This window comes from Salvelinus sp. IW2-2015, unplaced genomic scaffold, assembly GCF_002910315.2.
Source record: "Salvelinus sp. IW2-2015 unplaced genomic scaffold, ASM291031v2 Un_scaffold2337, whole genome shotgun sequence".
NCBI classification, from domain to species: domain Eukaryota; kingdom Metazoa; phylum Chordata; class Actinopteri; order Salmoniformes; family Salmonidae; genus Salvelinus; species Salvelinus sp. IW2-2015.
In genome coordinates this window covers 167,427-190,054 of record NW_019943662.1, presented here as the reverse complement: position 1 = coordinate 190,054, position 22,628 = coordinate 167,427, and the positions used below count along the sequence as shown (strand labels likewise).

Genomic DNA, 22,628 nt, shown 5'->3' with positions numbered 1-22,628 from the left:
TCGTCGGTGGTGGTGGGCATCATCATCTCTGTCAATTTCTCTTGAAACAAGATATACCGGGCTCTGCCAGAAGCAAAGCCCATCCAAAAATACTTTGAACTCATAAGTTTCCTCTCCACGGAAGTCTTTAGTAAAAGGCGAAAGGCTTGTGCGTAATGAAGAAACCAGAGTCGTATGGAAGTCAGAGGTCGGGGCCCGAGACACACTCTGTGCACTACTAGGCTGGCATCTCGCGGGTGGTGGTCACCGAACCCACTCTGCCAACTTTTCCAGGGCTGTGTGTGGGTAAAAAGTCACAGACAGACAGACAGACAGACAGACTCACTCACTCACTCACTCACTCACTCACTCACTAACCTGACCAACGTTTTTTTTTTTTTTTTTTTTTTTTTTAAGTAAAATGGCGGAAACGGGAACCACGAAGAGCGCTTCGCCTACTTTCACATTTGGTGTTTCTTCTTTTTCTTCCTTTCCTTCTTCTGTAGCTAGCTGTTTAGATAGCTTTGTGTCTTTTTTTGTCCTTTACAACGGGAGAAGTGTGTTGCACCGTTCCCGGAGGTACTGCAATACCGGGTCGATGCGTGGAGCGGACGGAGCAAGCCCCATTTCCGACTCCCTGTTCGAAAAATCCATTTAATATGTAGTCCCCCGATGGGGGACGTATCAGATATTAAACTGATAAGAACAGATACTACACTTGATCTGAGCCAAAAGGCCGAGAAGCGATAACCCACAAATGGACCCCTGCACCCGCCGGGCGCCCGGGGGTCTCGGCAGACTTTGGCGGTTTGGCAAAAGGTGGCTCCTCCCTCCCTCCTCAAAAATGGATACAATCATTTTTCCCCTCGTCAATCTACACACAATACCCCATAATGACAAAGAAAAAACAGGTTGACATTTTTGCAAATGTAAAAAAAAAAAAAAAAGTGAAATATTACATTTATGACCCTTTACTCAGTACTTTGCTGAAGCACCTTTGGCAGCGATTACACCATCGAGTCTTGGGTATGACGCTACATTATTTATTGAATACATTTTAGAATAAGGCTCTAATGTAACAAAATGTGGAAAAAGTCAACGGGTCTGAATACTTTCCAAATGCACTGTATTTCCATATTGGCTGGCATTGTTTACTTAATGATCATTAATATTAAATTATACAGTCCATATTGTTTGTCTGGTGTTTTTTTTTTAGAAACAGTTCACTAATAACCAATATCCTTTGCTGATATTGACTGAAGTACTGCTGCCAACATCCAAATCTGATAATTTGATGTCCTACATTAAGTACAAATTAACTTGACATCATTTAATTACAACTACATGAAATAAGGCTTCCCATCCATTGCATTAGCTCCACCTCAGGGAACTGCACCTTCGTAGTGACTTATCAAATTTAAAATGCATTGATCTAAGACCTAGATCCATTAGTCCAAAGCTCTCCAACCCGGTTCCTGGAGAGCTACCCTTCTCTAGGTTTTCAATCCAACCTCAATTGTAACTAACCTGATTAACTTATTAAGCATGTAATTAAAATCAGGTGCACTAGATTAGGGTTGGAGTGAACCTACAAGACATTAGCTCTCCAGGAACAAGGTTGAGAGCCCTGCACTAGTCCGTCTTCAACCACATAATTTGAGCTGCCACATTGTGTCAACAATGTTATGTTACTAACTGTAATAGGTTGCTGTTAATCACAATGATTTAAAATGTAACGGGGGCCGAACCACCGAATCCCTATCTTCATAAAAAAAGTAATTAACTATAGGGCGTTCTCCACAAAATTATTTATTTGAACGATTTACAAAAGTTCCGATTGGGAATTACAAAAATGTAAGTTCTGTTTTAATTATGTACTGTTGTCCTCCCACAGCAGGCACGCTCTGAAGGCTCCAATCCAGTGCTTGCAGTAGGCCTCTCCTGGGTCGTGTTGTACTGAGTGGAAGACAAATATTGTGTCAGCAGATGGAATATTGTGCTAAAGCACCATAGCAAAAAATACAATAACCATAGGCCGTATATCTTAACAGTACCTGACACTCTCCAAATATGACCAAACAAAATCATAACGGAATGGAGAAGTACTTAACAAAAGTTAAGGCCATCTGTGTCTAAACTCTGGTCCCCATCCGTTTAGAGTTGAAGATGTCTGTCTTACCTTTCTAGAGACCAAATTATACAGTGTGTGAAAGAGGGGGAATGTTAGTATTATAAAATGTATAACAGTATTATAAAAATGAACTGACTCAAAGGAATGAGTGGCGCTGAAGATATAGCGTCCAATCCCTCATCCCAGTAGGGGAGTATCAGGGGTGTAGTAAGTCAGGTTGGAGTAGGAACGAGTGGCGCTGAAGATATAACTGCCATAACCCTCTGTAGATTGTCAACTCCCAGGCTGCCTCTGGGGCTTTCCAATGGAATTATTGTACGCAACAGTTCCATCTGTGTGTTGCTGATGTTGAACTGGATGTGTGGCACAATCACCCCTTCCGACCAATAAAGAGCTGTGGCGCCAGTGATTGGAGGAGGCGCTGAGGTGGTGGTTGGAGGAGGCGCTGAGGTGGTGGCTTGGGAGCTGATGGTGGTTGAATTTGGGGCGAACAAATCCCTTACTGCTGTCAGATTGGCCCTTTGCAGTTGTTCGTCTCGGGTTCCCTGGCAATGCAGAGGTGACTGCCGTTGTTCAGTCCTCAGCCCATGGTGGTTCAACTGACTGGCAAACACAGCAAGATCTCTGTTCAATTTTTTCTCTTCTAGTGACACCATTGTTTTTATAATTGATAACATTATTTCAGTGCCTTGAGATGAGGTAGTCATTCAAAAATCCTCTTAAACACTTATTGCACACAGTGTGAGCCCATGCTACTTATTATGTGACATTTTTATTCCTGAACTTATTTTGGCTTATCATAACAAAGGGGTTGAATACTTATTGACTCAAGACTTTTTAGCTTTTAATTTTTAAATGAATTTGTAAAAAAAAAATGTTAAACATAATTCCACTTTGATATGATGGGGTATTGTGTGTAGGCCAGAGACAAAGTCTCAATTTAATCCATTTTAAATTACATTTGTACCAAAACAAAATGTGGAAAAAGTCAAGGTGTAAATATTTTCTGAAGGGACCATATAAGCAGAAAACATTGTAAAAAAAGAATGATTTAAGTTTGTAAAAACATGTAGTAATCAGGAGGCCTAAGCATATGTACTTACCGGATCAGCTTATGGTTGCCATCAATGTTCCACAAAGAATTTGGGCCTGCAACTCTGTACTGCCTCCGGTGTAGCCGATGCTGCATGGCTCTCCTCGCAGCTCTCTGGAGGTTGACATGGATCAGACTCTCTCTTGTCCCTCACACGCTGGACTCGAACACCTTCTCTTAAGTGTGCCGTCACAGACTGCACCAAGTTCTTCATTCTGCCCTATCAGCTCTTTGATCCTCTCATCCAGCTGAACAACTGACAACAGTGGGTAGGACCTGAAAAGCTGAAAATGACTAAATACAAAAAGAACACAAAGATACATAAGGAATGTGATCAAATTTAAAGAGGATGTAGACATCTCCCTCGTGTTACAATTACTTTATTCAATTACGATAACTTACCTCATGCGCCGCTTGACCACAGAGTGCGACACTTTGAGAACATCCGCCATTTGTCTGATGGTCATATGACAATCTATGAGGAACTCAAGCTGCTCCTTGTGGATGTGATACCGCCTTCCCTCCAAAGGCGCTTGATAGGCTACTGAAAAAAAAAAAATACAATAGATAATTACAAAATACACTCCTTAAAACTTAAGGTTAAAAGACTATAAGCACCATATATAATTTAGGAACAGCATTACAGGCCAACCAAATGTTTTTTTCATTGATTAACTTGACACAGGACACTTACAGGACAAGTAATATGATACAATCTCAGTCAACAAAATCACCATAAGATATGAACAGCAGTGTGAAATGTGTGTGCGCTGTACTGTGTGACCGAAACTTTGCTAATCTTAGAGAGGCACAGGAGGGGTGTAGAGGAAGAGGGGTTAATCAGGAGACTGCAGACTATGGTGTACAATAGACAATAATAGATAAACTATACACACGAAGATCAGCTGTGAGGTTCTGAATTATGCACTATAACCCAATACTATAACACATGTGATTGAATATTGTTGCAACTGTTGGCCTGGGAGTCTGTGTGTGTGTGTGCTGAAAATAACAGTTAGCCCCAGATAAGTGTGCTGGGAAGCTGTGGTTAGCCTTGAGCGGGTACAGTGGGCATTGTATACAGGTGCGAATAGCTCAGACAATATTGCAGAGCTGTCTGACCTCAGTCTCTGGGGTGAGGGAGCGTAATCTACACAGCAACAGCGTCGGGACATCACATGCGCTAAGGGGCCAGGACTGGCTTAAAGCGCCAACACCAACGATAGGCTGGGTGAGTCTAAACCACGCCCAGTCTCTACTCTGACAGGCCGGCTCGGAAGTGGGAACTATCTCTGTTATGAGTATATTATCATATCTTTGTCAGGAACAAGTGTCTTCTCTGTTTTCATCCTGCGTGATGTTACAGTGAACCCGTATATACGGAAATTGCATTTTCCATTTATTACTTAGTTAATAAAAAGTACATAGCATACAATTAGTGACTCATTGTCATACTTGTCCTTATACCAGATTGAATTGACGCAACCCTAACACCACCGAAGGCTCCACGAGATGGTCTCTAGCCTGAAAAATAGACCGCAGACCCGATTGGTCCAGTGACATTTTATTTGTATGTAGTTAAGCCTTAAAGTGTTCTCTTGTCTAAACGTTGCCAACTCTGAGCCTCCGACCAATGAAGACAACCGTGCATTGACAGGCGATGCAGTTTTAACTAATGTAATGTAATGTAGCGACAAACTATCCATGGCAGGTAGTTAGGTAACGTTAGCATTATTTTATGTAGTTAAATTTTTTTTTGCAGCTGTTACACCACTCACTCTCAACACCTACGTTAGCTAGGTAGCTAACATTAAGTTAACGTTACCTGGTTATTGATGGTTGAAGTCCATCTCTTCTGTCCGTGAGCAGCAGTCTGGTGCAATCAGAGATGGTAGACATACAATTTTCGAGAAATTGGGCAGCCATTATTAACTAGATAGCTAATTTTACCTCGGAAGAACAGAAGTTGAGTGAACGTCTTTCATCAATACCTGAGAATTGTGCGGAGTCCAAACAAACTTTATGCAAATGTTATCATCAGTGACTAAATCTATGACTCATAGCATACCTATCGGTGAATCGTCATTACATAAGAAATAGAAATACGAGTGAGAGTGTAATCAATGTGTAATAACTATGTAAAAAAATTATTAACGTGTTAAATTATTATGTGACTTGGAGTCATATTCAGGTCCTGATTGGTCAAGAAGCTTATTTGACCCGTCAAAGTGTTATTTGACACGTTAAATAGTGTTATTTGACACGTTAAATAGTGTTATTTGACGCGCATCTTTTTGACACGCAAAGACCCAAACGGCGTTCCATACGGTTGATACAAGGCTGCTCTGTGAAGTCTAAAGAATTTGGTAATAGCACACACACAGTATGACTATGTTTGCCCAACCTGGTCGCAGAGCATTTCATATTATTCAGGATGGAAATCCAAACCTCCATTTAGTATGATATGTTTCGTATGGTTCATAAGAAAAATGGTTACTTAAGGCAAAAATTAAAGTACAGTGGTTGGTCAGGGTAGATAGGTGGGCGTATAACGTGAACGTCTAGCAACCCAAAGGTTGCGAGTTCAAATCTCATCATGGACAACTTTAGCTAATTAGCAATTTTAACTACTTACTACTTAAGCTACTTTGCAAATACTTAGCATGTTAGCTAACCCTTCCCCTAAACATAAACTTAACCCTTTTAGCGAACCCTAACCTTAACCCTTTAAGCTAACCCTTCCCCTTTAAACCTAACTCCCAACCCTAACCTTAACCCCTAGCCTAGCTAATGCCAACCAGGTAGCTAACGCTACCCACCTAGCTAGAATTTGTAGCATATCATACGTTTCACAAATTCTTAACATATGATACGTGTACCAAATTTGCAACATATTGTACGTTTTGCAAATTTGGAACATAATACGAATTGTAACATATCACACAAAATGGGTGATGGACAACCAGAAATGAATACATACCATACGAAAGGTAACATATCATACTAACTGCGGTGTCTCGGAATTACATACAGAATACATACTGACTTTCCTAGTTAAATAAAGGTTTGTTTAAAAAAACTACAATACAAAATGCTCTGAGACCAGGTTGGTCTGCCCCCAGAACAAAATCTAGTAGATGGCCAGCATGCATGCAAAATTTGGTTCAGAGACTACTGAGCTATACATGGGTTGCATGTTTCATCACAATATTGTTTTGAATGTTCGTTTTAGAACTGCCAGGACGGCCAGCTGAACATTTACTCAATACATCCTGATGAAGATTTGGTCTAAAGTGCAATACTGTGGCTTAAAAACACGATGCAATTTCTAAAGGCGGCAATTTATTAGTAGCAAAACCTTTTGTCTTCATTTTGATGTCTCCAGATTGACTTTAGTTGCAGTGTAACGTTAGTTAGCTAGCTAAGAGATTGAGTGGAGACCAGATTTTCTCTTACAAACTTTGCTAGCTAATGACAACATTGCCACCTGTCTAAAGTAAATTCGATGACATGATGATAATGGCAGTCGTTTCCTACTAAATATTTGCCTATTTTAGCAATGTCATCGTATTTTGAAGCCACTATAGTGTAATTTAGGCAAAACAGTCATAGCTCCCATTCAAACTCATTTACTTTTGGTCATCAATGTGGCTGTAGAACGATGATAACAATGCCAACCACTCGACCGCATGATGGAGTTGCAACCCATGAAAATGTAAGCTCCAATTCAGATACCTACTGACTTTTTCTCTACCAATGTGATCAAGTTGCTTGTCTCACGCAACATACATTACAGATTACATTTACGGAGCGTGTCTCTCTCTCATTTACTGTCACCGTCTCTCTCTCAGGCACAGACCTATCAGGAAAAGTGATCTTCTATGGGAAGGGTTTTGTACGATTAGAACCGAAGAGACAGAGTCTTCAACTGTCTGCCTGACTTACTTCATCAACCTTACTCTATGGACCTCTCCCTTCTTTGGACCACTCTCTTCTTGCTCAACAACGACATCTGAAGCTATCACGAGATATCAGGCGCTTCCAGTATTAGGCACTGTCAGCTTCTGAGAAAAGCACCAGGCAGCTACAAAGTGTATCTTAATAACTCCACAAGGCTGCAGGGCAAGATGGATTACCAGGACATGTACTCAGAGCCAGGCGCAGGCCATTGGTTTTAGAAGTGGCCGGAGGTGTGGGGGTCCTCCCTAGCAATTTTTGGGGCATCTAAAGCTAATTTCTACACAATCTAATACAACCCTTTGTGGTCATTTTGTGGTCACTTTTATTGTAAGTAAGAATAGAATATGTTCAGGGCCTAAAATGAACCCCCACCAACTGCAGGTAGATTTTGGCAGTGTTGGGTAAGATGTCTATTTCACTAGCCACGTTGATGGATGGTCAGGGCTCCACAGTGCCAGCATTTCACTCACTTGTAAATCAAAATAGTAAAGTATGATCTGCTGTTTTGTTTCATAGCTGGTAAATTAATCGCACAAAGTCAAAGACCTACGAATTCCATATAGCCTATCCCACCTTGCGCTGCAACACTGTCTGGCTGGGGGTTGTGCGCACATGAAAATCAGAGTGAAAGATACATTTTTAGAAGCGCTGCGCACAGGAATAAAAGTTAGTCTAATTTACTTGAAACTAAAGTCTACTGGAGGGACACTTTGTCCTTGTGTTTCTTGGCTATTTACATTGTTTTGTTCAGATGAAATTATTATAGGTTTCTGTTATTGTATCAGGATAGGCTATCCCATGCATTCAATTAAATTGAAACAGTAAATGACTCCACCAAGGCAACATACATAATGTTCAATATGTGTATGATTACATTTTCATAGCACAACATCAAAAAGAAATACAAATTATAAACCCCAATGAGTCATGCACAACCCATGTCCAAATTATTTAAAGTTTGCTTAATAACCCGTTGGCGCTAAAAAATATATAAAAAATTACGACACACATACAGTCCAGAAGCACCTCACGTTGTGATTACTCAAATTCAAATTTTCAAATTCAAGCTGCTTTATTGGCATGAAAAACATTGTGTCAATATTGCCAAAGCAACAATGTATACAATATACATTGTAATACAATTAAAACAATGACAAATAATAATATAGAATTACTCACTACTTGTAGATATTCCTTCAGCGAAGTATGGCAGTTCCTTGCAGGTTTCCTCACAAAATCCACAGCAAGCGCCGCTATCAATGCAGACAGTACTCCTTAGCCGTAACCGATATCCCATGGGAACATGAACTCGTTCAGCTTTCACAAGCAATTATCTCTCGGTGGTACACGATGCTAGGCTAACCTCAAGGCTGTCAAATACTTCCACGATGACACGGTAGCTTCAGTCCTTACTAAGTCTTAACAAAATTATAACAACTCTCTTATAAAATAAAATCGGTATTTCCCTTCATGTCTTAGTAGGTATAGGTTTTGTTCTAGTTTTGCCGTCTTCATTTATAATTTTCTTCACCAACGGTCCTAATGTAAAACGTCCACCCTTTTCTCAATGTCTCTTTCCCTCTCTTTTTTCCCCAAGCCTCCCATTAACCAAGTCCACTCTCCCATTGGTCACAGCTTAACAAGCGACCTTATTGGTCAAAACTTAAACTTCAACTCAAACCCAACTATTCACTTATACATTAAATAAATATTTATTCAAAAAGAAATGCATTAACAACATTACAATTTAGGAGCAATTCAATCACCTTTTAAATATAATTCCAATTTATTATAACAAATAAACTCAATACTTGKTTTTAACAAGAATAAACTCAATACCTAGTTCAAACAAGGGCATTACATGTATCTTGGTTATCTGTAAAATCTATTGGTAGCTAAATCTGGAGAAATGACGGACCATGTAAAAAACTGTTGGTCACTAAATCCCGCTAGAAGGACCAAGTAAAAAATGGTTGGCTGGAATGCCCTCACCCGTCTGAGCGGTTGGCTGTGAATGCCTTCACCCAATATATACTTATAACTGATTGGTTTGGTTCTGTCCCGTTGTCAACGGAAATATGGGCGGGGTCTGTTTATATTTCTTTTGTGGGGGACTTCCGGTTAAGCACCGGTTAAACTTTTTTGAGATTGGAGTGCAGTTGTGCACCTTTTGATTTGCACCAAACTCCTATGGATGAGGAGTCTCTTCGGCTTTGGCTCAAAGCATTGAACTTGAAGAAACCACCAAACCGACCCTATGTGTGTTCCTATCACTTCGTGGACCAGAGGCCGACTGAAGAGCATCCTTTCCCTGAGAAGTGACTAGCCTAGATGCTCCAGTTAGGCTGGACTCATGACATTTTTAACAATGCTTTTTTTCTGATAAAGAAAATAGTTCATTGCATCTGCCGTGGAGCCTAGCTTCATAATATTACCATATCCCAGCTGCTTGCAATAGTTTTTAAATAATCACAAAATAACAGGCATTATTTTAGGGCCTGCCAGCTCCTATTAGTTCTATTGAGCACCGTGGCACCAACTCGCTTTGCGAATGTTCTATTCCCAGCCCATTGTTCTACGTCACAATGCCTGCTTCGCTATTGTTGGCAATGAGACCTGCCCACGTTGTAACGTAAACAACAACAAAAATTTCTCATGGAACTCTGAGGTCGTCCCATTGTTTCCTATAGGGGAAATATACAGCTGAAGTCGGAAGTTTACATACACCTTACCCAAATACATTTAAAGTCAGTTTTTCACAATTCCTGACATTTAATCCTAGTAAAAACTCCTTGTCTTAGGTCAGTTAGGATCACTACTTCATTTTAAGAATATGAAATGTCAGAAAAATAAGAGAGAACGATTTTATTCAGCTTTAATTTCTTTAATCACATTCCCAGTGGGTCAGAAGTTTACATACACTCAATTAGTATTTGGTAGCATTGTCTTTAAATTGTGTAACTTTTGGGTCAAACGTTTCAGGTAGCCTTCCACAAGCTTCCAACAATAAGTTGTGTGAATTTTGGCCCATTCCTCCCGACAGAGCTGGCGTAACTGAGTCAGCTTTGTAGGCCTTGTTGCTTGCACTCGCTTTTTCAGTTCTGCCCACAAATGTTCTATAGGATTGAGGTCAGGGCTTTGTGATGGCCACTCCAACACCTTGACTTTGTTGTCCTTAAGCCATTTTGTGTGTGTGTTTTAGAGTGTCAGTGTAGTATGTGTAAGTGTATGGTTAGAGTCCAGTGAGTGTATATCGAGCCTGTGCAAGAGAGTCAGTGCAGAAAATAATAACAAATATTAATAAAATAAGGGGGTCAATGCAAATAGTCTGGGTAACCATTTGAATAACTGTTCAGCAGTGCTATGGCTTAGGGGTGGAAGCTGTTAAGGAGCCTTTTGGCTCTCCGGGACCGCTTGCTGTGCAGTAGCAGAGAGAACAGTCTATGACTTGGGTTGCTGGAGCCTTTGACAATTATTAGGGCCTTCCTCTGACACTGCCTGGTATAGAGCTTGAAGAATATTGAAAAGAATAATGGGCAAATGTTGCACAATCCAGGTGTGGAAATCTCTTAGAGACTTACCCAGAAAGACTCACAGCTGTAATCGCTGCCAAAGGTGCTTGTACAAAGTATTGGCTCAAGGGTGTGCATACTTATGTAAATGAGATATTTCTGTATTAAATGTTCAATACATTTGCAAACATTTCTTAATATATGTTTTCACTTTTTCATTATGGTGTACTGTGTGTAGCTGGGTGAGAAAAACATATATTTAAGCCATTTTGAATTAAGGCTGTAACACAACGAAATGTGGAATAAGTCAAGGTGTAGGATTACTTTCTGAAGGCACTGTAGACAAGGATGGGGGCTTGGGGTTTTGATGGGAAAGGTCTAGACTTTACAGGGAASGACCATGGTTAGCAGGGTTGGCCTTCATTCCATTTCAACTCAATTAACTCTGAAAATGAAGTTCAAATGCAGTKCACTCAGTTCAGGAAACAACAATATCATTGAATTGGATTTTCTACGTTTTCAAATGTCCAATTACTAAATTGGCTGAGCTGAGCCAGACTGGAATGGAATCAGAGTTTTGCAGGCAGATCACCCGTGATACAAGTCAGTATTCGACATCCATCCATGGCTGAGGATGTCAGGATATGACATGGAAACCAGCCACTAGGGGCAACAGTGAGCACTGTTACCTTTTAAGTAAGTTTTGGTTTTTCAGGACATTGTGGATGTGGATAAGCATCTGCCTCTGATTYCAAAGGTTTCATGGTTGAATCCAGCGATAGAAAGTCATTTTTGATAGTTTTGTTTTAAGCCAATCCCAAACCTTACCACTTTACCTTAACCATTTGGAGTTAATGCCTAACCTTAAGATTTTTAACCCTAACCTTAAAATCCGGAGTTAATCCCTAAATGTAACCTTAAACAATTTGAGATTTTACGTTTGGAACAACTTTGAAATTTGAGAAACATGGATAAACGTCTAATTCTGATGTGAGACTGTGAGACCTTGCAGGAATTTTGACTCTTGCTGATAGATTTGTGGATCCAGGATCACATGTTGGGATGTGGCTCCCTCTAGTGGTGCTTTTCCATATAGACTTACCCACACTCCAACACTCCAGGGTTTCGCTAGTGTTTTATGTTAATGTCAGCTCTAAAGACTTATGGCGAGGGTATCAACAATCTCCGCATCATTCAAGTCTGTTGCTTTGTGAGAAGGTGTTAAAGTTCACAGTTAGCCATTGTTATGTAAAAGACAGCTGAAAAGAAAACGAGCATTGCCTTGGCCCCACTTGAGTGAGAGCAGGTCTACCAGATCCATGGGTAAAATACTGGGGTAAATCCTGTATGTTAATGCTCCATTAGAAGCTGTATGTAGAAACCAATGGTTTAAACTCTGGGTGGTCGAGTTTGTGAGGCACCATCTTTTACTTGAGCATTATTTAGGTCACTGTAAACAAGGGCAACAAAGCCCAAATCCAGTGATAATCAAACAGAACARAAAATACAACCACTGTTGTAATGTGTGGTGGAAAGAAGCAAACATTATTTTTGTCCCCACCAGTGACTACGCTTTTCCACTTGTGCTCTAACCAGCTATCCCCCTTTCCCTTTCTTTACATTTTCTCATGAATGGATTTCACATGAATTCTTGGTTAGTCCCATCTACGCAAATGGTATGTCTGGCATCTAGTGGTGTTTTGCAGTATGACATGACTGGAGTCTTGTCTATCTCTGTAACATGCTGACCAGACCAGACGGGTCGCGTGCGCGAGCGTTGCAAAATAAATGTACACATATGTTATTCAATCATTGCACCCACACTGAGCATCTGCTTAGCCAGGTGCTAATATAGAACGTGGTTCTATTTGGGACACTGGACGCGCTGCAAATCCTGCATCTTCCATCTCCTCATTGGTTTTAAGGAGCATATATGAAATCAAATTTCAAATCAAATTTATTTATAAAGCCCTTCTTACATTAGCTGATATCTCAAAGTGCTGTACAGAAACCCAGCCTAAAACCCCAAACAGCAAGCAATGCAGGTGTAGAAGCACGTTGGCTAGGAAAAACTCCCTAGAAAGGCCAGAACCTAGGAAGAACAGCCAGGTGGACTGGGGACAGCAAGGAGTCATCAGGCCAGGTAGTCCTGAGGCATGGTCCTAGGGCTCAGGTCCTCCGAGAGAGTGAAAGAAAGAAAGAAAGAGAGAACGGGAGAAAGAGAGAACGAGAGAAAGAAAGAGAGAATTAGAGAGAGCATACTTAAATTCACACAGGACACCGGATAAGACAGGAGAAATACTCCAGACATAACAGACTGACCCTAGCCCCCCTTGACTGTCATGGCCGTCGTCGGAAGGAGACCAAGGTGCAGCGTGGTGAGCGTACATTTTCTTTGATTATTGTAAATGTCGCCAACAAAACAAGAAACGAAGAAACAACCGTGAAGCTTAACAGGGCAATAGTGCCACTAACAAAGATAACTACCCACAAATGCGAAAGGAAAWAAGGCTGCCTAAGTATGATTCCCAATCAGAGACAACGATAGACAGCTGCCTCTGATTGAGAACCACACCCGGCCAAACACAAAGAAATAGAAAACATAGAAATAAGGAAACTAGAATGCCCACACAAATCACACCCTGACCAAACCAAATAGAGACATAAAAAGGCTCTCTAAGGTCAGGGTGTGACACCGACACATAACCTACTGCAGCATAAATACTGGAGGCTGAGACAGGAGAGGTCGGGAGACACTCTGGCCCCATCCGACGATACCCCCGGACAGGGCCAAACAGGCAGGATATAACCCTACCCACTTTGCCAAAGCACAGCCCCCACACAACTAGAGGGATATCTTCAACCACCAACTTACCATCCTGAGACAAGGCCGAGTATACCCCACAAAGTTCTCCGCCACGGCACAACCCAAGGGGGGGCGCCAACCCAGACAGGAAGATCACGTCAGTGACTCAACCCACTCGAATGACGCACCCCTCCTAGGGACGGCATGGAAGAGCACCAGTAAGAAAATTGATATAAAACATCCCCACTACATTTTTTTAAATTCTCACGAATTTCTACAAAATGAGCACAAATTTATATTAAACATGGCTACAAATTATGAAACGAGCTCACATTGTAAATGTCCACGCACTGTAATATACATCCACTATACTTTTAGTTTTGGATGTTATGATGATATTCCCTGGAGGTCGGGGCCCACAGGGCAGGTGCCCTGCGTGACCATTCGGTAATCTGGCCCTGATCATCAAGTTAAACCACAGGTATTGTTGTTTCACATCCTCACATTGTCTTGGAGGATAAAACTGAGACTGCAGCAAGCTTCCATTTTACCTAATTTTATTGTCCAAAGAATGTTGTCATAGTCCAGAAGTATTGGATGAAAATCCACAATGTTGGTGCCATACAGGAGCACTGACCAATCTGCCTCCAAAAGAGGACTGCTGCTTTTGAGGATGGTGTGGAGGTCAGTKGTTGATGATCTGAGCACCCCCTGAGATGGTGAGTATGGTTTCAGTAGACCACTATTGAGCTGGTAGATCAGATAGGAGCTTCGAGGAAAGGTAATTTAGTGCTTTGAATGTGGTTCATATTGCCTTATAGTGGATTCAGGACTTGGACAAGGAGTCAATGAAGTTTAAAGATGCATTTACATGGGGGTTTGGATGATAATGTCAAATTTCTTAGAATGAGCGAAAATATTGGAGTTTGGGGACTGGAGGGGATAATAGTCAAGTTGGGAATTGTGCAAATATTTAGATACAAATATATAGTCAAATTGGGGATTATTCAGATATTCCTGTTGAAAAAGAGAAAGGACAAAGATATAATCTTACAGTGATGACGGTGAATCAACGTGGAAAACACAATTGGATTTTTTTCACCCAACTTCTAACCAACATTTTTGGTTGATTTCACATTTTGATTTATTTCCCAAATTTAAATCAAAACTAGACATTGAACTGATGTCTGTGCCCAGTGGGATTGGATTTCTGTAATAATTTCAGCTCATTTGTCACACTTCTTATAATCATCCAGAGAGAATGTACCTTTCTTTGAGGTTAACCTTTGAGATGACCTCCCTCAAGGATTCTCGCTCTTTCCTCGGAGCGAATTTGTCCCACATTTTAGCAAAGTCGCCATTGGTGGCCACGTTTCTCAAGATATTGCGACCATGATGCCTGTGGACAAAGATATGAATATCATCTTAATCTTGCAACATATCAAAAAAATGTCTGCTGTCTGTGATTAAAAACASTACTCAATTGATGGCAACCTGAGAAAAAATATCCCATCAAAATAGGACATACATTAGGTAGAATTTGCAAGAGGGTCGGTTTGAGTAATGCACTGCATTACCTGATCTACAAATCATCTCAACTATCTAACAACTGGGTATTAACCATTCGTTATTTTGAAAATCTTAGCGAATCTGCACAGCGCTTGGCTCAGGCCGACCATTGTGATCAACTAGGGTTGTCTTCATTAGGCACCAAACAGAAGGAAGGAAACTGAATCAGGTACTGACTATTTGGACTCATTTACATTTTACATTTTTACCCCAGTTTCGTGGTATCCAATTGGTAGTTACAATCTTGTGTCGGGGGAAACACCATACAGCTGGTGACTGTGTCAGCGTGCATTGCACCCAGCAGGAGTTCGCTAGTTGGCGATGGGAGAAGAACATTCCTGCAGGCCAAACATCCCGGCTAAGCTTTTGGCTTTTTAACATTCAAACCCACATGAGTGCCTGGACTTGGATTTTCCTATGCCAAGTAGCACTTATTTGTGTTTATAATTTTTCCTTTTTGTTTTCAATTACTATTCCCCTCCAAGAKAACCTGTGGTTGTTTTGGAATACCTAAAATCCGCAATTCAATCCATGACACCCTTTAGCACAGATGCTGTAGACAGCCGACAATGTGGCTTTTAAAGGCAATTTCAATTTGTATTCGTGGTAAACGCTGCAGATGTTGACTCAAGAGTAAATTACCTTTAAAAGCTGCATTGTCGGCGATCTAATGCTATAGCGAGCCATGGATTGAATCCCGGCCTTAACTGTTATGTTGAAGCAAGATACTTTACAGGAGGAACTTCCCACCTGGCTTCCTGTGCAGGGTCCACAGCCAGTTTACTGACGGCAATCAAGAAACGGTCAGTGAGGTCTTTCTTCCCCGACAGGAGACGAGCCATCCCCATGACCTCAGCCAGTCTCTCCAGGTGCTGAGCAGTGCAGCTCCTCACCGCAGCGTTACGGTGGCTGAGGAAGGAAAAACAGAGCACATCAGTTACATGTCATAGAGATACATGAGACAAATGATAATGGATTGTATTGATGAAGTCTCATCGATGGATCAAAATGTTCGGTAAGGCTTTATATTAAGGTCCCTTAATATACAATTTATAAACTGTTTGTAAAGAGTTTACTTACCATTTATTAATCATTATTCCTACATTGTAAATGTCAATAAGAAATCTATACATTTATAAACGCTATTTTAAATGATTTCTTCATGATTTATCAGATAATTAATAAGGTGTTTAATAATGATGATTAATGTACTACTAATGTACTATAAACCAGTTATAAAGGAGTTATTGTCAAGGCATTTGTTAATGGTTGATTAATGGTTTGACTCACCATTTATATACATATTTTTAAATGTATTTATAAATGTCWCGAATGGTGTATTTATTAATGAGTGCATTTATGAATGTGAGTACATRSAYTTACTAATACCTCAGTGCCTCACTAATAGCCCCTAATCTAAAGTGTTCACTATATATACTTTATAAATGTTTATAAATGACTTGTTACTCCCCAAAGGCTAGCACACATCATCAGTAGCCAGTACCTCTCCACCAATGGCAAAAAATAATCTAAATAACGCAATGGTAAAATAAGAAGTACACAACACAAGGAAGTATAAGAAATAACAAAAAAATGTGATTCCATTCAAATGTGACATCTACCGTTGGGGTGAGTTGCTGCCGGAAGTGTTGTGGAATAACCTAGCATGCTGATGAAAAAGGCAGTTAATTAAAAACTAGCAGTATTTCAATCTTCTCGATTTCGAGGTTTGGATAATTAGGAGTACAGCGATACCTTCCATCCCTGGATTGAGATACGTTTTCAAGCCATATCCCTTTTCCGTCACCACGGTGATAACATATTTGTAACGGCAGCCTTCCTCCTCTTCGTCTGAAGAGGAGGTGTAGCAGGGATCGGACCAAGACACAGCGTAGCTCGTGTTCAACATGATTTTAATAAACAAGAACGAAACTGTGAACACTTACAAAATAAAAAAATAACAAACGTGGCTTACCGATACAGCCCTATCTGGTGCAGAGAAAACACAGAGACAGGAAACAACCACCCACAATCCCCAACACAAAACAAGCCACCTATATATGATTCCCAATCAGAGACAACACAAAACATCTGCCTCTGATTGAGAACCATATTAGGCCAAACATAGAAACATAGAAACGGACAAACAAGACACACAACATAGAATGCCCACCCAGCTCACGTCCTGACCAACACTAAAACAAGCAAAACACATAAGAACTATGGTCAGAACGTGACAATATTGCCATAGGACCGTTTCGCCTTGATGGCAGACTGAACTTGAAGTCGAGCTTTGGCTAACTAAGCACAGTAACATAATTAAACTCAAAATATGCTATTCTGTTATTTTGAAAGAACCTCTTAAGGATCGGACCCTTCAATTTTCACCTAAAATGACATACCCAAATCTAACTGCCTGTAGCTCAGAACCTGAAGCAAGGATATGCATTTTCTTGATACCATGTGAAAGGAAACACTGAAGTTTGTGGAAATGTTAAATTAATGTAGGAGAATATAACACATTAGATCTGGTAAACGTTTTTTTGTGTGTCATCATCTTTGAAATGCAAGAGAAAGGCCATAATGTATTATTCCAGCCCAGGGGCAATTTCGATTTTGGCCACTAGATCAAAGCAGTGTCAGTGCAACGTTTTCGACTGATCCAATAAACCATTGCATATCTGTTCAAAATATTGTATCAAGACTGCCCAAATGTGCCTAATTGGTTATCAATACATTGTGCACTCTTCTCAAACAAATAGATTGGTATTCTTTCACTGTAATACCTACTGTAAATTGGACAGTGCAGTTAAATTAACAAGAATTTAAGCTTTCTGCCCATATCAGATATGTCTATGTCCTGGGAAATGTTTTTGTTACTTACAACCTCATGCTAATCACATTGGCCTACGTTAGCTCAACCGTCCCATGGGTGTGGACACTGATCCCGTAGACGTTAAACAACATTTTGTTGCACAAACATTGCACAAACATGCTGTTTGACTTACTTAGAATTAAATACAAATTAAATGAAAAATTCCTCATTAGGCTCAGTCTACAGTGCCTTTGAATTCATTTTTAGAAACATGAGTTTGGCCAGAATCTGTAGCTTCAGGCTCATGTGATTGTGCCTGGAGAGCAGGCCAGCAGTGGAGAATACCTTCTCAGCTCTTGCAGAGCCACTTGGGATGCTAAACATCATTTGGGCCATTAATGCCAGGCTGGGCAGGGATGCATAGTTATTTTTTGTATTTTTTTGTAGGTAGGCCTAAAGGATTTTAGGTCAAATATCCCTATAAAAACAGAACGCTCCTTGAAAGAGGTAATAGAGTTAGTTAACATGCCATCAATGATGGCCTATTGTATAGATAATAGAAGGAAAATTATAACTGAACTTTTTAGAGATTATTTTTTGTTCATAAATAATATGCTAAAATGACACACTTAGCTAGCTACCCACCTCATTCCTTTCTGTTAGCATGTACACGTAGTAAGTACATGCTTTCGGGATACCTGTCTTTTCATTCTTTAGTTGTGGACACTACATAACCGCACTCCCTCTCTTGCTCTTGGTCCTCCTCTTTGTAAGTCACCTTGATTTTTCACCTGTGTGTTTTATCATCTTCTTTATGAAGATATTTAGAATATTAGATGACAGTAGCTAAAGCAAGGTGCTATAGCAGCACACAAGTAGACTACAAATGCATGCTGGGCCGGGCATGCCCTGAGCTTGTAAAATGAGTGCTACTGGAGCACTCCTGGAGASAAATTGGAGGGGGCGAGAAAGCCGAADCTCCAGCCTCTGGGAAACTCRCTCCACGCTCCAGTCAAATAGGGCAAGCTCCACTCCTCACTCCGCTCACATACTCTGGCATGGCCGCTCACACCACACCCTAGGTGGGACTGACTGTGCAGCTATCTGTATCTCAGTCAGACATGTCGCTTTGGAGCCTATTTGTGCTCTGTCTAAACAAATCTCGCTGCGGTGTCATGTAGAAATGACCTAGTCAGATCATGCTCTTTTTCGTATGCTTGAAGTTCTGCTTGCAATTGCTCAATGTTGCGCTCTGATGTCCTCTGGGAAGTTCATCAGTAGTTTGCTGTGTTGCTATTCGTTTTTCCCGAGTAAAAACACAGCAAGCTTTAGAATTAACATTCTCTTGTATTTTTCTTATGCATGTCAATACACTGAGTATACAAAACATTCAAAACATTCTCTTTCCATGACAGACTGACCAGGTGAATCCAATTATTGATGTCACTTGTTAAATCCACTTCAATCAGTATAAATGAAGGGGAGGTGACAGGTTAAATAAAGATTTTTAAGTTTTGAGACAATATGGACATGGATTGTGTATGTGTGCCATTCAGAGGGTGAATGGGCAAGACAATATTTAATTGCTTTTGAACGGGGAGCTAGGGTCATTCTGTTATATCCGGTGTAATTCTCCTGTCTTATCTGGTGTCCTGTGTGATCTTATATATGCTCCCTCTAATTCTCCCATATCTCTCTCTCTCCCCTCTCGGAGGACCTGAGCCCTAGGACCATGCCTCAGGACTATCTGGCCTGACGACTCCTGGCTGTCCCCGTCCCTAGTCCACCTGGTCGTGCTGCTGACCCTGTTTCTGATGTTCTGCCTGCGGCCATAGAACCCTGACGTGTTCACCAGACCCCCCCSCCCCCCYTATGTTTGGTATACTCAGTGTATATTGCCAGTACTAAAGAATTTCATCCCTATTCGAATCAAATGTGAGAACATTCTTGCCTTTTTTGATCAAATCATTAATACGAGTCGATTACCATAATTCAAAAAATATAGATTGCTTGCATATTCGCCATCATATAGGCCACATGTTCGTTATATATGTTAATTTTAACTTTATTTAACTAGGCAAGTCAGTTAAGATCAAATTCTTATTTTCAATGACGGCCTAGGAACAGTGGGTTAACTGCCTTGTTCAGGGGCAGAATGACAGATTTGACCTTGTCAGCTCGGGGACTCGATCTTGCAACCTTTCGGTTACAAGGTCAACGCGCTAACCACTAGGCTACTTGCTGCCCCAATAGAATAATAGAATAGAATAAACTCAAATTTAGTCCAAAGTATCTGTAAGAGATATCACATCGGGGTAACCATTCACTGTAGTGTCGAATTACAGGAAATTAACTTTAATATGCACATGTTTCAATCCGCCGTCAAGAGGGGTGCCATCATTTTTGGGGGCCCGCTTGGTGGGGGGGCCTCCCAACCAAATCTCCCCAAGAGGCTAGAGCAGGCCCTGCTCTGGAGCATCACTTTCATATAAAGTGTTAACAAATGTTCTTGTGTAGAGATGACACACATCCACTGCTAATTAGGTCCGGGACGATACCAGTATCCAAAACACGAAGCGGATTTAACTTCTTTAGGAAAACAGACGTAATGTTGGAAATAAATATCATTATGTTGTCATCCTGAGTAATACTCATTTATTTTCCAAGCTATATCACACAATATTTTACATACAGCAGGTTTTTAGAGGACCAAAGAGTGAGATCTGCTTTGTGTTTTCATTGTTGCCATTGAAAATATATTGCGATACTGGTATTGTCCCGGCCCTAATACTAATTTTTATCTGTCACTGGCCCAGTGCCGCAGCAGTCGACCGCATCAAGCCTGAATGACCTCCGACCTGTTGCACTCACCGCCATGATCATGAAGTGCTGGTTTTGGCCTACCTTAAGTCCTGCCTCCCTCCAACACTGGATCCCCATCAGTTTGCCAACCGACCGAACAGGTCTGCAGAGGACGCCATCTCCACAGCTTTACACTCTTCCCTGTACTTTTTGAGGAGGCTGAAGAAGGCCTGCCTGTCTCCCAAGATCCTGGTGAACTTTTACCTCTGCACGGTCGAGAGCAATCTGACTAACTGCGCCACAGTGTGGTTTGGCGGGTGCTCCGTGGCCGACCGGAAGGCCCTGCAACGAGTGGTGAAAACCACCCAGCACATCACTGGTGCCCAGCTCCCTGCCATCATAGATCTCCAGCGCAAGAAGCATCATCAGGGACCCTTCACATCCATGCCACAAACAGTTTGCCCTCCTACCACCAGGCAGGCAGTACAGGTCTCTACATTCCCACACTAGCTGGCTCAAGAACAGTTTCTCTCCAGCTACTGTAACCCTGCTGAACTCTGTGGCACGGCACTAGCCATATCCACCCGCCCACATCTTAGTACTGTTTCTCAGGGACCTTGTTGCTCTACTCTCTTTGCACTCTTCACGGTACTACTGGACTCTGACATTGCTTTGCAAAATCTGATTAAGGACGTAATTCAGTTGTACATGTACATGTCTACCTCGGTAAACTCATTGCTGCTCTCCCTGCATTTCAGTTGCATACCTCCTTGCACTTTCAATTTGCCTTCATTACACATTTAGACTTGCCATTTGTACTTGCCATTTGCCTTCATTGCACATTTATACATCCCACTTAATAACATACATTGTACTTAATAGTTTTACTTGTACATTTTTTGCACTCTTTTATTTGCACTTCTGGTCAGATGCTAACTGCATTGTTGTACTGTACTTGTGCTTGTTCAATGACAATAAAGTTGAATCTAATCTAATGTGTGGCATACCTAAGCGAGTAGTGACCATTTTGCACCAGAAAGTTCACTACATATCAATTATCTATTGCATTGTCACATCAGGGCTGTTTGGAGTGAATCCTAACTTATCCTAACAAACTTTCAATGTGAGACAAAGTGAACATTTGTGGAAGTGCGTATCTACCCCTTAGTGAGTGTTAATTGACCCCTCTCCCTCTTTACCTCAGCCCACCGACCAGCAGGGCATTCATGACACGGGTAGGGGTGCAGCTCTGCACCATGTGACCCAGGGCAAAGTTGGCGCCCTGCCGGATGAARGTGTTGGCCTCGCTGGCTTTGTGCAGCAGCACGCGTGCCGTCCCCTCCACCTCACTGTCCATGGCCCTCTGGAGGTGGATGTACATGTCACCCAGTGTGGCCATGGCAGCACAGGACACTGCAGAGCGCAGGTTCTTTACCTGAATCATAATAACATGCACAGGACCAGCAATTAATGTTGAGCAGTACAACCCACGAACATCAGAAACATGACACAATAATTTGACTTGTTCTCCAAATGTAGCAGATTTGTGCAGATGAATGAATAGGGCAGTGAATGAATACAGCTACCTCATTTATAATGGCAAGGCAGATATCATGGAGTTTAGGCATCAGTATGTCCATGTGGTTCTGAGCCATCACACGGAGAGAGGTCAAGCCCTCGATCTTCTTCTCCCTGCAATTCAGTGAAAGAAACGTAAGCAATTTCTACAACATTTTCCAAAAACATTATAATGATGTTCATCAATTAGGACTATGGTCTCTTATTTTCAGAAGTTTCTACGCTCTGTAGCTCAAATCTACATTTCCAAGGACACTACACTGTGCTTCCTTTAGCCTAGCTCCATTGGTCTTGTCTACAGTGAATGCTCACCAGTCATCAGAGGCAGAGTGGAGCAGCTTGAAGGTCTTAGTCAGGGCCTGCTCTGGGTTGGACAGGGGCTG

The 22,628-nt window shown here is 41.2% G+C and overlaps 1 protein-coding gene, 1 long non-coding RNA gene and 2 other non-coding genes across 4 annotated transcripts; all 4 read right to left on the bottom strand.

The window, feature by feature from the left end:
* Positions 1 to 59: 59 nt before the first annotated feature.
* On the bottom strand, positions 60 to 173 carry LOC112073690 (U5 spliceosomal RNA). The gene has a single exon (XR_002894600.1). It is a non-coding gene; the product is annotated as a U5 spliceosomal RNA (small nuclear RNA).
* A 363-nt stretch (positions 174 to 536) lies between these two features.
* LOC112073689 (U2 spliceosomal RNA) lies at positions 537 to 727 on the bottom strand. The gene has a single exon (XR_002894599.1). It is a non-coding gene; the product is annotated as a U2 spliceosomal RNA (small nuclear RNA).
* A 1,057-nt stretch (positions 728 to 1,784) lies between these two features.
* LOC112073688 (uncharacterized) lies at positions 1,785 to 8,731 on the bottom strand. Its single transcript, XR_002894598.1, has 4 exons — positions 8,343 to 8,731; positions 3,606 to 3,747; positions 3,214 to 3,497; positions 1,785 to 1,935 (listed from the first exon to the last, which is right to left on the bottom strand). It is a non-coding gene; the product is annotated as an uncharacterized lncRNA (long non-coding RNA).
* Positions 8,732 to 11,544: 2,813 nt separating this feature from the next.
* LOC112073685 (TOG array regulator of axonemal microtubules protein 1) lies at positions 11,545 to 22,098 on the bottom strand. Its single transcript, XM_024140945.2, has 4 exons — positions 21,867 to 22,098; positions 15,801 to 15,959; positions 14,749 to 14,880; positions 11,545 to 14,498 (listed from the first exon to the last, which is right to left on the bottom strand). Exons 1-4 carry the CDS (start codon positions 22,064 to 22,066, stop codon positions 14,489 to 14,491), a joined length of 501 nt encoding a protein of 166 aa, XP_023996713.1. The 5' UTR covers positions 22,067 to 22,098; the 3' UTR covers positions 11,545 to 14,488.
* Between the last annotated feature and the right edge of the window lie 530 nt (positions 22,099 to 22,628).